The 16,016-nt window shown below is 43.4% G+C and overlaps 1 protein-coding gene across 1 annotated transcript in view; it reads right to left on the reverse strand.

Moving 5' to 3' along the window:
* SDK2 (sidekick cell adhesion molecule 2) overlaps positions 1-16,016 on the reverse strand; it is a 590,299-nt gene that overhangs the window by 148,284 nt on the left and 425,999 nt on the right. Inside the window, exons 22-24 of the mRNA XM_086929413.1 lie at positions 4,927-5,048; positions 2,414-2,523; positions 966-1,116 (exon numbers count right to left, since the gene is read on the reverse strand). Of these exons, the coding sequence (XP_086785539.1) occupies positions 966-1,116; positions 2,414-2,523; positions 4,927-5,048 (383 nt within the window). The remainder of the gene's footprint in view (positions 1-965; positions 1,117-2,413; positions 2,524-4,926; positions 5,049-16,016) is intronic.

A 16,016-nucleotide genomic window follows, 5' to 3' on the forward strand; every position in this document is an offset into this window, starting at 1 on the left:
GCCATTTACATCTTACCCATCGATATTTCAAGACACTGCTTATAGGTCAGCAACATACACAAGTCACTGTGGCGATTAGAAGCGGTGCACAGATACTGTGATTGCAGATTGCAGTGTTCCAGTAATGTACCCATATGTCTGTTACAAAGTCCTTACACACCTGATCATGATCAAGCATGAAGACATTTCCTAAATAGGTAAGCCTGGTAAACATACGATAAAAACATGTACACAGAATTGGAATACACTAGACGTACTTAACCAGTGCATGAGAGCATTAGCGTATTGGACTGACAGTATTGTCACATGGACGGATTACATGAAGTAATCTCTTAGTTTATCACACGTGTAATTTGCGATTCAATATGTTGTGCCACTGAGGATATAAAAAGGTATGGCATCACTCAGGTAATCAATAGTGTCATTGGTGATATCATATGCGATGCCACTGTTGGAATCAATCAGACAAGGACTCATTATGAATTGCGTAGTTTTTATATTAGACATGCATTTGCTTAAATGAAATGAATTCTGTTAATCCTGAGATGTATGGATTGTGAGAATCCTGTTCTCTCTAGGACAATATTGTATCTAAACAAATAGGACACAGCTTTTCATCACCCTTTGTGTTTACCACTTTTTATGATCCACCTTCCTATTCACTGTTCACTTATTTGTAAAAGTGTCTATCCGTCTACCTCTGTATTCACTCTCTTTATCTGTGTACCAGCTTGTTGTATTTTCTCTTCTTACCAGCTTAGGTGTGTAGGTTTTTCTCATTCTCTGTGAGTCTGTGCGTCTATTTCTGTCTTTCTGCATCAACTGTGTAGCAGGCGTTCCTTTGGAATGTTTGATAGGGTTTTGGTGTTTTGGACCAACTCTACATTTGACTTTTCCTCTACCCTGATCCTACTGCTGACCCCTCAGCTCTACCATTTCCTCATGCGACTGCGCCATGTACTTACCACCCAGCGCAGCCACAGACTGGTCTCGCTGGCGGTGCGCAGGGTCACATTAGCAGGCGACATGTCTGGAGGGGCCTGGAGTGTCTGAATCTTTCGCGATGGCTGACTTGGTGGGCTGGTGCCAACGATATTTACTTGTCGCATGCGGAAACTATAGTGGGGTGGAAGAACAAATATCATGTAAAGTTGATAGAGAAGGACAAGACATGCCAAAAAAGAATAACATTGCCTTTGCAAAGCACCACCTGACTTCATATTAACATATCTCTAAGATGCACAAGAAAAAAGACTTTTTCATATGTAGTCATACGACAAAAAACAGGTCAGGTCATCCCCCACAGAGTACATTCTGAAGTGATGCTCTACTTCAGTCTGTGATAAATATAACATTCTGAGATATCTCTAATATATGGTTGCTAGACAACATTTGCTAGAAACAGTCATATAAATACTCTGTTATATAATTGCCATGTGGACTTAATCTATTATAATACCATTTAAAGTGAAATGCAGAAATGTGTTAAAAATATAGAACAAGTTTGCAGAGGAATTCGAAATGAGTTGAAAGGACATACAGGATGGTGATGTCAGCTTCACTTAGCCATGGGTGACACAGCACAGCAGTGCAGTGCTCTCTGAAAAGGGATTCACAAAATAAATAAACACAGACAAGAAAAACATGTGCGTGGACCAACTCAAGGATTGTGTAAGGAACAACCTTCCAGTATTGTTGACGGTATTTACACAAGCAAAGTAGACCATTGGGTCCCTTCAGGACGAATGATGCATTCTGGCTAAGATGTAGCGGGGAGAAAATAACACAAAAACGTGTCAACCTTTACTCCTACTGTCTTACTGAGGAGAAACTTGTGGTACAAAAACGCCTAAATACTTACATCAAATGCAAGCAAAAAGCTCAAAAAAGCTGTTCAAGCAATTATGAAAAACAAGAAGGACCAAGCCAGTCATCTAAGTGCTCTTAAAAGCGTACATTACATCATGTGGTCACAAAAGAAAGCTTGCCCTGAATGCACCATGTGCTGTTTCTTTTAGAGATAAGAATACCACAGGCTGTGAAGGAAAATTACATCACTTCAGAATTTTTTCTGTGGGGACGACAGGTCCTTGGTGACAAATGCCTCCTGCACTACACACTCCAAAGTGGCAAATCCCTCAACACCCCACAGAGGAGCTGGGCGGCCTTCAAGGTTATGCTGAGCATAGTATTCTGTTATGTTCAGGTTCACAAATGCGCAACAATGATGCATTTATACTAAACTGATGATCAACAAACGATCCCGTATTGGTGGGGATAAATATGTAGTGATGCTGCACCCCCCCCCCCCCCCCCTCCTCCCCCCAAAAGAGAATTTTACATCACGTACATGTATTCCACTATTAGGAATAAAACAGAAGATACCTTATAAGATCTGGGTACAGACCCTTACCTGTAGTAAGTATAGGGGTTCAGGTCAGGCACCTCCATTGAGCGAGCATCGGGTTCATTGACAAGTTGGTGAACTAGAACCCAGGCTTCGCTTTCACCAGACACGCCAATCTTTGGGGTGAGGGGTAAAAGCAATGGGAGCAGAGAAGAAAGCAGAAATAATTACAAAGTTGTCTCAGCAACATCATGCAGCATTTTTTATTCTCATCTCTACTTGGTTTTAGTGATGGTTATGTTGATGAAGTCAGTGTAGTCTCCATGGTGCAAAGATTTCAGATGGAGCAGGCCTACTGGCTGTTTATGAATACACCTTGTTTTGTGAAATGCAAAAATGTCATTTATATTTCTGTACTATCTCCTGTGGTGTGCTCACTCATAGCAGGAAGGGAGGTTTTGAATACGCTTCCTCCTTGCCTCCATCCACCAGAGCTTGTCTGGCTTGAAACATTCAAATTATCAGCAGACACAAAGAGGTATGGGTTCACCTGTCTGCCCTGCGTCTGCAATACACATGATATATTTCCACACATATTTCCTGCAACATAACTATATCTTTGACAAAGGGCTGCAGCTCGTAGGTCACTCAGAACTGTTCCCACAAAATGTAATGCCATTAATTCGAGGTGCTGGGTTATTGTCAGTTTCTGCACTCCGTCTACTCTTTGTCCACAGAAAAAGTGACACAGTGTGCCTTGCCTTTACTTGTCTTTAGGAAGTAATAACTGGTCTGCTTGACTGGGCACCAATAAGTCTGTCATTAATGTCTATGGGGCTGATTTAGAGTTTGACGGACTGTACTCCATCTATCAGGGTAGTTTACGACATTACCGTCTGTGAAATTCAGAGATGACCACTTGCCCAGCAATCATCTCTGTACATTGATAGGAACTTTGATCACCATCGTGCCTTTCAATGCACAAAAAGTTTAGTGGATGGTTGCCATCAGTTTAATGGCTGTTCACTCAATTTTGCAAATGTTTTTATATTTTGGAAGCAAACTCTCAATGTGGGAGTTTGTTTCAGAAAAAGAAAAAGCTTATTCATAGTCTAAGCAAGAGGTCGAGACGGAGCTAGACTATACTGTACCCTTTGTGTCATTGAAGTGGCTTTAAATTTCTTTATATCCTACTCTGTCATAAGGACACCCAATAATTGAGCTCTGACGAAGTTCTCACCTTGAGAACAAAACGCGTTGGCTGAACCTGTAATCACCATTTTCAAGTGAATTAACTGATTACATATAAAGACTTTATTGAAAATCAAACACTGGTCTTCTGGACTTCATCACTTGGCGCACGCCCAACACCTCTAGCGCTTATGATCTGATTCACAGAGGCATCAATTGACGGCTGATGCCAGGGCTTGTTGCACAAGGACATTTTGATATAAGTGAAATTAAAGTGAGGTTCATAAACAGCAGTCCGGCGTCATATTATCCTTGTTAACTCTAAAAGAAAAAGCTAATCACTCCCATACCCCTTTTTCTCCCACAGAATGGGGGTTCATTATTTGTTTTTCTGTCCTGCATCTACAGGTTTTATCTTGTAGTGATAGGCAGGGAAAAAACATTATAATGTCCACCACAAACAGTGTAACGTCCTTCCACTGGCACCCCTACTCCATTTTCTGTTGATGGAGCTAACAGGAGCGCCTTTAATGGAAAACTTAATGTCTGCCCATCTCTAAATGAGGTGGGTGGAACCAGGGTTTGGTGGAGAGGGTACTCTGTCATGTTTGCAAAGGAGTACCCTGTCCACCAAACTCTAAGTGGGGCCCTATATTTCTATATTTGACACTATGTCCTAGGAAAATGCCCCAAATACAGACTGCCAGTGTAAGTCACAATGAGCTTTAAAATTCTAACTTTCATTCCTAGGACCATGTACTGCAAGACACCAAAATGACTAAAGTATACCAATCAAAGAGAGCTCTTTGATCCAGGTTCAAAGATTTCCTCTACCCTCCTCAACCGAATTATCATCTACTTTAATTTGATGTGCCTATCAATGCCCTTAACTGCCGTCTATGCTTCTTTGGCAGTGAGTTTGTAAAACTGCCAAGAACATATTTGATTTATTCACCGTCCATAGCTTTTTACCTACACCGGCTTCAACCTAACACCCATAAAACGTGTGGTCTCTTTTGTGCATTGATCAAAGTTTCTAGGAGTTACAAAATGACTATACCATGATGAACAGAGCAAATATGCACACACACTGCAGAGCGCAACGAGGCACAGATCACGTAAATACACCTAGTTTTACTTAATCATTTACTGAGGTATGTTTATGCCAGCACCACATCTCTACTTATTTTTGTAAAGCTTCCTTCCCATGCCATTAGCACCCATAAATCAACTTTCTTTTTGATAACCTTGCCATTTCGTTTCCACCCTGTCTACTGAGCATCACAATGTGATCAACAACAACTCGCATGAGTCTATCATATTCGACCTTACATGGTCATGCATAGTAAGGGCACACATACACATGTAAGATTTTGGACCCATCCTACCTCTGCCTCCACCTGCCATCTTGAAATGGAAGTTTTCCCATCATAGCCTGGGCGAAACTGGAGCGTCACGGACCGTGGGCCGATGTTCGTGATCCCCAGGTTTGCCGGGGCCCCCGGAAGCTCTAGCAGAAATGGAGAAAGGTTTCCCATGAGGTAGGCAAGAATTGATAGCTTCCAGCACAGAACAGTATATCGACATTTCAGAGAACATCACTGGGATCAAAATTCCCCAGTACAAATCCTGGTTTATAGCTCTCATCCTCCTTGCCAATTGGGATTGATGAATTGACCCATGCAAAATGGTGGTCATAACAGTCTATTTAGCACAAGACAACCTATTTTCTTTAGTGTTAGTTCTCATTTATTATAGAGGGCACTATTACTCTAATTTGGAATACAACTTTTCCAAGGGACTATGGCCCAGACTTACTATATTTTGTGTCTGGGCTGTGTCAGTGCAGGCACCTCTGCCGTAAGGTTTTACACTCTCCATGGGCATTTAAATTCACATCCATGTTGACCACTGGATGTGAATTTAAATCAAAGCTATCCATGTCTCCTTTTTCACTGCACAATTCTTAGTGGGGATGAAACATGAGTTGTTGATACAAAGATTTGATTATCATTGAGTTGGGTAACAATAAACATCTGTTATTCAGTGTCAAGATACTGAGAGAGCGCAAATTTGAATAGAAATTATGTATAGGCCGTATTTACAAGCACATCGTATAATATAGGAATGAAATGTGTATCGTAATGTGAAGTGACACTTATAGCATATAGATAACCGATGTAATCAACGTAAATATAGGAAATGTAACTATATTCACTTTAGAACATGTATTAGATTTAGAAGGCCCGTATACGTAGTGGGCTGATGTATAGATGGTGTAGAAATGCTTACGAAATGTAGAACGTGCAAAGTAGAATTCATGTACGTGTGAAACGTTAAATGGAGAAACGGAGAAATGTAACATGAAGAAATGCGTAGAATGTATAACACAATATAGCGAATGAGAATATAAAGTTATACTCTACGTAGTTATATTCTATGTAAGATGTATTCAAGTATAATCAAGACTTTCGCTAAATACGAATATATAAATGTGTGTTAAAGGTTATACTGTGTAGAAGGCTTTTTGTAGAAATGTTAGAAGGGTTTAGGTCATTTGTGATTCTAACCTGGCTGACTAAGGGTTAGCAGGAGCACAGTCCAATGTATATAATTTAGCGGACTTACAGGAGTCGTAAATAGCTTGATGTGGACGTGAGAGCCAAGAAGTCTAGCACTTGTTAGATTTAAGGTGACAACGCTGGACAAGGTTTATGGCCTGAACGTGATGAGAAGCGCTTAGAATTTGAGACTTGTTTTTGAATGACCATTCACAGGACCTAGAAGGTCAAAGAATAGCAGTTGTAAGTTAAAGTCTTGTTTAAGTTCATATGACTTGTGATCTGAAAGTGTCAGTTGAAGTCACCAATAAGAAGATGAAGATGACATCTAAAGAAGAAAGGTCAACTTAACGGACGACGAAAGAGATGAAGCAATGGAAGAAGCCAGAAGCTGACATCATCGGGGAAAGTCCGTGGTGGGCGTCAAGGGGCGTTCCACCTACACTGAGATTGTGTATTTTAGGGACAGCACCCCGGGGAGGAGGTAGCAATTGGCAATTGGAGATTAGGAACAGCAAGGGAATTGCTCAAGGGAGAGAAGGGCGAAGCATAGATGACTTGAGCAGATGCGCTGAGAGAGATCAGAGCGCAAGAGAGCAGTAGGCCGAGGACCCTTAGAAGAGCGGATGGGTAGGCAGAGAGGGTACTGCTTCTTAAACTTAAGTTACCTTTAGAGGCTAAGAGAGTTTGAACTTCTTTGGAAGTCAAACTGCTGACACCTTTTTAGGTTAGGAACTTGCGAAGTAGGGATGTCACTTAGCATAGAGTAGGGACAGATTTAACTTGATACTTTTCTCTTTCTGTAGATGACGCCAAGGAACCACTTCACATCGAAGCTTTAGATTGCTGATATTGGAACTGATTTTGTATTCTTTTGTATACTTTGATCCCGAGAGGATTGTAATTGCATCCAACTTTGATTTTTATATAAAACTTTCAAACTTTATCAGTTGTAAGTGGTTCTTCCGAGTGGCATCAGTTAATGGGGTTTGTCTAACCTATGCAGGGGTTGTCTTTTACTCAATGACAGATACTAGCGGTCCAAATTAGATGAATGAGATAAGTTATTAAATTGATCATAAATTGATATCAAAATCTCATTCCCCGCAGTTGGTAGCAGAGGATGGTTATCTTCTTGAGGAAGACGACCTAGGCCAGGTTTAGTTTACCCCAAGGTCCCTAGTCATCGACGACCAGAAGAAGAATCCCAGCCGAAGACGGTGCTGACGGTGCGACGAGAGAAAAGCAGCAGAGTCGGTCGAGAGTGAGTATAAGGGTCATGCGTTGTAAGATTGCGGTGTTTTATGTTGTTCCTGTGTTGTAATGTCAAGCGGAGTTGAATGCCTGTAGTGTGATTGAGGGAAGGTTGTGAGCGCGCGCAACCGGATGAAATCTTAAGTTCCAGAGAAGGACTTAAGTGGTTCGGGTGTATCGAACACCCAGAGTAATTTGTCTACCATTGAAAGGGGGTCATGAGGTACCATTGATTTCCCGACAGACCGATGATAGGGGGAGCGTATGAGTGAGTGAATGAGTAACGGACGCTGGTCGTACGTTTACTGTGTGTAAGTAACCTATCAGTTGAGGCGATCGTCTGACTGTAAGAGGGAAGACGTTTCGTCAGTTGAGGTGACAATTACAGTTAGACTGTGGCCGTACAGTCAGAGAAAAGTGATCGCTTGGACGGAAGTAGTCATTTTTCAATGTATGAATGAAAACGCATGCGAAATCGTGAGACGGGTTGAGAAAGAAGGAGAATTGCTGCAAGAGGGAACGAGTGACGTCAGCATAGAACCGCGCTGAGATTGGTTAGTTTGTCAGACGTCAGCGAAGAGTCGCACTGAGATAGGCCGATTAGAGAGAGCCGCCTAGGGATTGGTTAGTTGTCATCAGGACGTAAACAAGGAAGAGTAAAGGAAAAGTTGTAGATTATCGAAAATGAAGTGTTTTAAGAGTTTGAGAGCACTCTTTAGGAGGAATAGAAGAAACTTATATGCCGGAGAGGAAGCTCCACCAGAAGGCACACCAGCTTATTATATGGCAGTGAATGTAGGCTTGCACTCGATATTATGGATCTCCGAGTGGAATAAGCTAACTGAAGGGAGTAAGGAACTGACGTTTCCGAGATTTGGAACGTTTAAACTAGATGTGTTGAATGAGCTAAAAGCGGTAATGCTTGCAACAAGACCTCTACCGAGGCCAACACAGTTCGAAGCACTTAGTGTATGGTTTAGAACAGCACACGAAAAGAGCATAAAGAGGCGTCAAGAAAGAGTGAGACGATCAGTAAAGGCAGTACAGGATGCCAAATGGGATGAGGAAGCTAAGAAATGGAGAGTACAAAAGATAGAAGCGGACAAATTGTTCACCATGATAGAAGCCACGGGAGAAAAGAAACCTTTAGAGGAAGAAGAGGAAAGCGAGACAGAAGAGGACTTGATAGAGAGGCTATTGACGGATAGACCACCTCCGTACAGCGGAGGGGCTGCAAGTCCTATATTACCACAAGAGGACGGAGCTAGATGGGGGGAATATAAATCGATCCCAGTAACAGAGTGGGATGCCAGGAAAGAGGAGGAAATGCCTCAATCTAGTTCCGAACAGAGAGTAGTGGGAAGATTCGTGGTCCAGAAAATGCCAGAGACACAATATGCAAGGTCCTATCAAATGCCAGATGCTTTACAGGTACCTGTTACCATAGGCCCTATCGTGTCAATCTACAACCCAGAAGGGGTCCAGCAGGAGGAACAGGCACGATGGAACAGGGAAAGGGCAGAGATGGAGAATAGGAATACCATGATGAATCCTCAGAGGCAGATATTAGCACCAATGAGTCGGAGTACTCCATTAGATGCAGCAACAGGTCCCTGGGTAGAACAAAGGGGTCAAAGAGGGCCAATGGACTTAAGGGGACCAAAACCGAAAACCCATAAAGAATTAAGAGAATACCTGAAAGAATGGGATACTGCCGAAGAGGCTCGGAATAAAAGTTTAGAAACAGGAGCAGAGTGGAGAGACCAGGATAACAGGATCCTCTCTCATTGTGGAGCTGGCGAAAGCAGCCCGGAGTGGGAGAGAGGGAGTCAGGAAAGCAGAGGAAATAATTGTCCTACTATCAACGACAATAGGCAAATGTGCGACGACAGGAGTGCAGGTTGTGGCGAAGTGCCTCGCGTCACCTTTAGTGAAGGAGAACGAAGGACGCAGGAGTACCGTAATACTTTCAGATGCACTCACCATACCCCGGGTGAAACGGTGCAACATTGGAATCACGGGAACATGGAGAGTCGTGAAGGGTCTCGCCATGCATCCGGTGAACGCGAGCGAAGTCATGAGAATGTAGGGAGTCGCGAAACGTCTCGCCATACTTCTGGTGATCAGGATCGAGATCGCGGGAGCATGGGGAGCCATGAAGGACCTTATCGTTTATTGAGCGACACCAGACAGCAAGAGAGTTACAGTGATTTTGAGCAGAACGGTGGATCCTATCTCAGATCTGGAGAAACCGAGCCGAAACGACGAAGTGTAGGGATGGGGGATGGAGTAATGTTCCACCACACCCCACGGGAAGATGGAAAGGCTTGGGATCTAGAGAGGTGGGAACAAAGGGATGGAAAGAAAACTCCTCATAACTCACCTGTGTTCAGGCGTAGGACGCATTGTGGAGGTGAGAGAGGTATGAGCGAACCACCTAGGACTGACATACTGAGAGCCGAAATAAAAGCCAGACGGATTGATGTAATGAGTTTGAAGTCAGACTTAGATGAAATCATTGACGGCACAGTGGCAATAGAAAGGTTAGAATTGTACGCACCAGATGAAATATTGTTCTTAGCCAAGGATGTTACTCGGAAAGCGAGGTCAGCTCATGAAAATGTATCGAATTTGGCAAATAGATACATGATAGACCTGTCACGAACCAAAGCCTTGCAGCCCAATCATAGGCTAAATTGCACAGACCTAGATTTAGATGAACGTAGAACAATTGGACTAAGAGTGCATATACGGGAACTAGTCATGTGTATCAGAATATGGAGAGATCTGGATAGATGGGAGGAAAAATGGTCTAAGAGGGGATCTGTTAGAAGAAGTACAATTGCGAAGTCCCAAGATACAGATCTAATGCGAATGGAAGCTTTCCCTTTGCGAGAAATCGCGAACGGAAATTACGTTCATGTACCCTGGAGTAGGGGGGATTTGGCGGCATTTACCAATTCCTTCCCAAAGTTAAGAGAAAATCCCGTTGAGTGGTACAAGCAGGTAGAGAGGTTCGTAAAGATCTCTAAGGTGCTGTGGATCGATTTGAACACATTGTTCGATATCGTAGTACCCGGAGATTTGTGGACGGCATGCAAGCTTAGTATTGAATGGCCTACCTGTGAGCCTCCGAGAGATAACCGGACAAATGGTCCATCAGACCGAGTCATGGAAAAATACGAAAGAGTAATAACATGGCTGAAAGAGAAAGTGCCAGTACAAGACATAGACTGGGTTAAGATAGATCGAACAACTCAGGAGCCCAAAGAGACAGTTCACGAGTTCTATGAGAGGTTATTGAAAGCATTTAAACAATATAGTGGGTTAGACGTAATGGATCCTAAGGACATAGGACAGTTTGTGTCGAAGTTCGTTTTAGGATTGAGACCAGACATAAGCCTGATGATACAACAGCATCTGATTTGTTGGCAGAACAAACCTTTAGACGAAATTCTGAGGTATGCAAGGTACTGTAGCGATGAAATAGATTCGAAGGCAAAGAAACTCAAGGAAAAACTAATGCTGGTACAAATGCAAGCAGCTGGAAAGGGTGGACAGCGACAACAGGGAATAGGAACGCAAGCAAAGAAGCAGAATAATCAGAGCAGAGATGAGGAAGAAAGACCGAGACCGAGAATGGATATCGCGACACTGAAAAAGACAACGAGGTGTCATCAGTGTAACGAAGTGGGACATTGGAGACGCGAGTGTCCTTACAATGTTGAGACAGGGGAATTAGAACAAGAGGAGGAGGAGGTACAGAATAACGTGGTTAAGGGAGCCGCAGCCCCGAAGGGAAAGTTTATCAAAGGGGGGACTCAGACTCCTCGAGCCCCGTTTCCTCAACCGCCTCGCATCGCAAACGGAGGGAAAACCTATAGACAAATGCCATTGTTTGTAGGAGGAGAAGAATGCTACTACGTTGATCCTCTTACAGGGCAACGTGTGAATAGGGAGGAAGACTGTACTCTAGGAGCAGCCCTGGAAGTAGATCAGAGAGGACCATACGTAGAGGCCGAAGTAGCTGGATGTCCTACAACCTTTTTGGTAGATACGGGTGCTACTCGATCCACGTTGAGATCAGCGGTAGTCCCAGGTTTGCCAATATCGGGAGAAACGATTCAGGTGGTAGGAGTCGCAAACAAGAGGATGACGACTCCTCTGACCGAACCAGTGTCAGTAAAAATAGGGAATTACAGTGACGAACATCAGTTTGTGATCTGTGATTCTAGCCCTGTGTGTTTGCTAGGAAGAGATCTATTGTGTAAACTGAATTGCACAATACATTGTACACCTGAAGGAGTAGAAGTGCAGACAAATGATGAGGATGCTGATTTTAAAATTGTAAACTCGCAAGAGTGCGTGGAACTATATCCTACCTTAACAGTGGAGGAACTTCCACAGGATTTGAGGGAGAAAGTGTCAGCTGAGGTGTGGGATTTTACTGGAGAAGAAATAGGTCTGATCAAAGGAGTAGAACCAGTAAAGATCTTGGTAAGACCAAACGCGGAGTATCCAAGAACTCCACAATACAAGTTGACACCAGAGACGATTGCAGGAATAAAGCCTGTGATCGAATACATGATTAAACAGGGAATACTGAAGGAGATCGTGGGAAGTCCATGTAACTCCCCGATTATGGGTTTGCAGAAGCCTAGTGGAAAATACCGAATAGTGCAGGATCTTCGGAAGAGTAATAATATTGTTGTCTCATGTTGTCCAGTGGTACCGAATCCATCAGTGATATTATTTCAGATACCGTTCCAAGCTGAATGGTTTACAGTGATAGATTTGTGCCAGGCTTTCTTTTCGATACCTTTAGATGAAGAGAGCCAGTATCTTTTCGCTTTTAAACTGGAAGATCGCGTCTTAACATGGTGTCGTATCCCTCAGGGGTATACAGAAAGCCCATCGATCTTTAACCAGCTATTAAAACGAAATCTTGAAAGTCTAGTACTGCCCAAGAATTCGGTTCTAGTCCAGTACATAGACGACCTCCTAGTTGCGTCAGAAACTGAGGAAGCTTGCAGAGAAGACACCATAACCTTGTTAAATCACTTGGCCGAGAATGGACACAAGGTGTCTCCAAGTAAATTGCAATATTGTAAGACTGAAGTGCAATACTTGGGCCATAGGATTGAAAAGGGAAAGCGGAAGGTGTCTCCAGACAGAATAGAGGCGATCATGAAAATGAATGCGCCTACAACACAAAGAGAAGTCAGGATGTTTCTAGGCATGGTCGGTTATTGTCGGCAGTGGATAGCCAACTTCTCACTGAAGGCAAAACCTTTGTTGCAACTGACGCATAAAGGAGTAAGTGATCCGGTACCATGGGACAAGGATTGTTTGATGGCGTTTTTGCAGCTGAGGGAGGACTTATGTCGTGCCCCGGCTTTAGGAATGCCTGATTATACAAAACCGTTTTTGCTTTACTGCTGCGAAAGAGAGGGATGCGCTTTAGCAGTTTTAGCTCAGATCCACGGAGATGCGCGTAGACCAGTGGCGTATCTCTCGGCTACATTAGATCCAGTAGCCGCAGCGTTGCCCGGATGTCTAAAATCCGTAGCTGCAACGGGTGTCAGCATTGAACGATCTGAAAGCGTAGTCATGGGTCACCAGTTAGAGGTATATGTACCACATTCTGTAGAACTGTTAATGACCAGGACTAAGACTCAGCATCTGACAAATAGCAGGCTCACACGCTACGAGCAAGTCATACTGGCTGCCGAGAATGTGACCCTAAAAAGATGCTCCGTCTTGAATCCTGCAACTTTGATGCCACTTCCGAATGAGGTGGATGATGAAAATTGTACAGATCATGACTGCCTTGATGTGACTGAACTATGCACCAAACCGAGACCCGATATTGTAGATGAGCCATTGACTGACCCAGACGAAATTTTCTTCGTTGATGGTTCATGTGTAAGAGGCAATGTCGGTCAGCTGAGAGCAGCTTATGCAGTTTGCACAATTACGAGAGTAATAGAAGCCGCTTGCCTGGAAGGAGTACACTCCGCTCAGGTAGCTGAAATTGTTGCTTTGACTCGTGCTTGCTTAGCGGGCGACAAACTTCGAGTCACCATATACACCGATAGCCAGTATGGTTTCGGGGTAGTTCACGATTACGGGCAGCTATGGTCTCAAAGAGGTTACATGACCTCCTCGGGTTCTCCCATTAGGAATGGAGAATTCGTGAGACTTTTGTTAGAAGCATTGCAAGGTCCAACAGCTATAGCAGTGGTCAAATGTGCAGCGCATACGAAAAATATTGATTTTGTTTCACTAGGAAACCGCTATGCGGATGAAGTAGCGCGTTACTGCGCAGAACAGGGATATTCTCACACTGATGTTAAAGTGGGGGGAATCCAGGAAAGAACTGAATTGACAATGTTGCTAGATACTGTAGATACGTGGGATGAATTAAGAAGTGTACAGGAAAATGCACCAGAAGATGAGAAAAAGAGTTGGGAAACAGCTGGTTGTTCTAGAAGTGAGATGAATTTCTGGATATCAGCCGATGGGAGAGCAGTTTTACCAAATGAACTTGTTAGTCCAATGGCAAGGAAATTGCATGGATCAGCACACATAGGAAGAGACGCTATGGTGAGAGTATTTAGACAAACGTGGTTTAATCCCAAATTTAGAGTAGCGGCAGAAGCTGTGTGTCAGCGATGTACGATCTGTCAGCAACTAAATGTGGGTAAGAGAACACCAGTTACATTGAGTCACATTGGGAGGTCTGGGGGGCCTTTCAATAGGATGCAGCTTGATTTTATAGAAATGCCCAAATGTAACAGACTCAGATACGTTTTAGTGATTGTTTGCATATTTTCTAGATGGGTTGAGGCTTACCCTACACGTAGGTGCGATACACTTACAGTAGCAAAATTGTTACTTAGAGAGTTGATACCGAGGTTTGGGGTGCCATCCTCTTTGGAATCGGACAGAGGAACTCATTTCAACAGCGAAATAGTGAAGATGCTATGTTCAGCTTTGAATATCGATCAGAAGTTACACTGCAGCTATCGACCAGAAGCTTCAGGGATCGTAGAGCAAATCAACAGCACGATAAAGTCCAGACTTGCCAAAGTTTGTTCAGCAACATCCCTGAGTTGGCCAGACGCACTTCCAGTGGTTCTTATGAGCATACGTAGTACACCAGACAGAAAAACAGGTCTCTCTCCACATGAAGTGCTAATGGGGAGAGCTATGAGATTGCCATCGGTTCCGACTGCAGCTCTAGTGAACATCACAGACGATTTGATCTTGGACTACTGTAAGGGACTATCTGATGCCGTTAATTCTGTGTCCCTCCAGGTCCAGGCTGCAGAGGTTCCATCAGCACAAGATTTGTGCCATGACCTGAGTCCGGGAGACTGGGTCCTGGTGAAGAAGCATGTCAGAAAGAACTGCTTAGACGTGCGCTGGAGAGGACCGTTTCAAGTCATACTTGTGACGAATACTGCAGTAAAGTGTGGAGGTCTGCCAAACTGGATACATGCCTCACACACCCGAAGAGTGCCAACACCTCTAGAAGAAACAGCTCCTCTCTCGGATGAGAATCCAGCGGAAAGCGGAGAAGCCATAGAGGGAGAAAGCCAAGCTGTGGAGGTGATTGAAGAGGCTGAGACTGAGACGGAACAGGTCGACGAAGGTCAGGACATCAGTGAGACCGAAGTCGCCTCAGGAGAAGAGAATAATTGGGAGACTGAATCAGACACTGAGCAAACTGAGAGTGACCAAGAGACTGGTCCAAGAACAAGGAGCAGAAGGACAAGGAGTGACAAAGCCAGTTGGCCGGAGAGAAAGAAAAGGCCAAGCTCAGAAGAAAAGCAAGAAAGAACTCTTGTCCCGATCGCTGAAGAATCGGATCAGGAGGAGGAAACTACAGATTCAGGAACTGAAAGTCCAAGGAGATCGAGAAGGGTACGTGTGCCCTGCAGAAGGTACGCCACCCCAGAGTGGACTTATCTAGCAGATGTCTTGGGGACAGAAATCTGGGAGAGTGAAGAAAGTGAAAGTAATCGATCACGATCCATTTGTGGCAGTGGAGATATGGATGTTGACGCCTGGACTCGAAACTGAGGGATTATTGACTTTCACACTTCCCATACCCCCATATTTGAGTCAAATTCAAGATCTAGTGCTAAATAGATTACAATTTCCAACATTTGGTCATCAAATTCCGGAAGAAGAAGAGAAAGTCATTCGTTTTGAATTATTAGAAATTGTTGTGAAAGCTGCAGGTGCGAGAATAATTGTTGATGCATAAAGACTTTTGTATATAAGCTATAAAGAAGAAGATAACCTAGCGCCGAGTGGAAAGAAGAATAAAATTAGGGATTACATTTAGAGGACGGAGAAGGGTTAGGGTTGTCTGTCGCTAAAAGAGAAAAGACATTGTTGCGAAAAAGAGACTTTGTTGATAAAAAGCACTTTACAGACTGAGAAAGCAAACAAAGCAAACAGAGACTGCTGAAGAAAAACTTTTCGCAAAAGAAAGAGCTACGCTGTTTTGATAACATGGAGAACGGCAACCCAAACCGAAAAGCTAGATGTATAATAGGTACACTGATAGCAATAGTAATTTTTCTTATAATTACAGTAGTGACAATATCATACATAACAGGACATGAAACCGATAAAGAAATAGCAGATGT

The sequence above is a fragment of the Lissotriton vulgaris genome, chromosome 7 (assembly GCF_964263255.1).
Source record: "Lissotriton vulgaris chromosome 7, aLisVul1.2, whole genome shotgun sequence".
In the NCBI taxonomy this organism is placed as follows: domain Eukaryota; kingdom Metazoa; phylum Chordata; class Amphibia; order Caudata; family Salamandridae; genus Lissotriton; species Lissotriton vulgaris.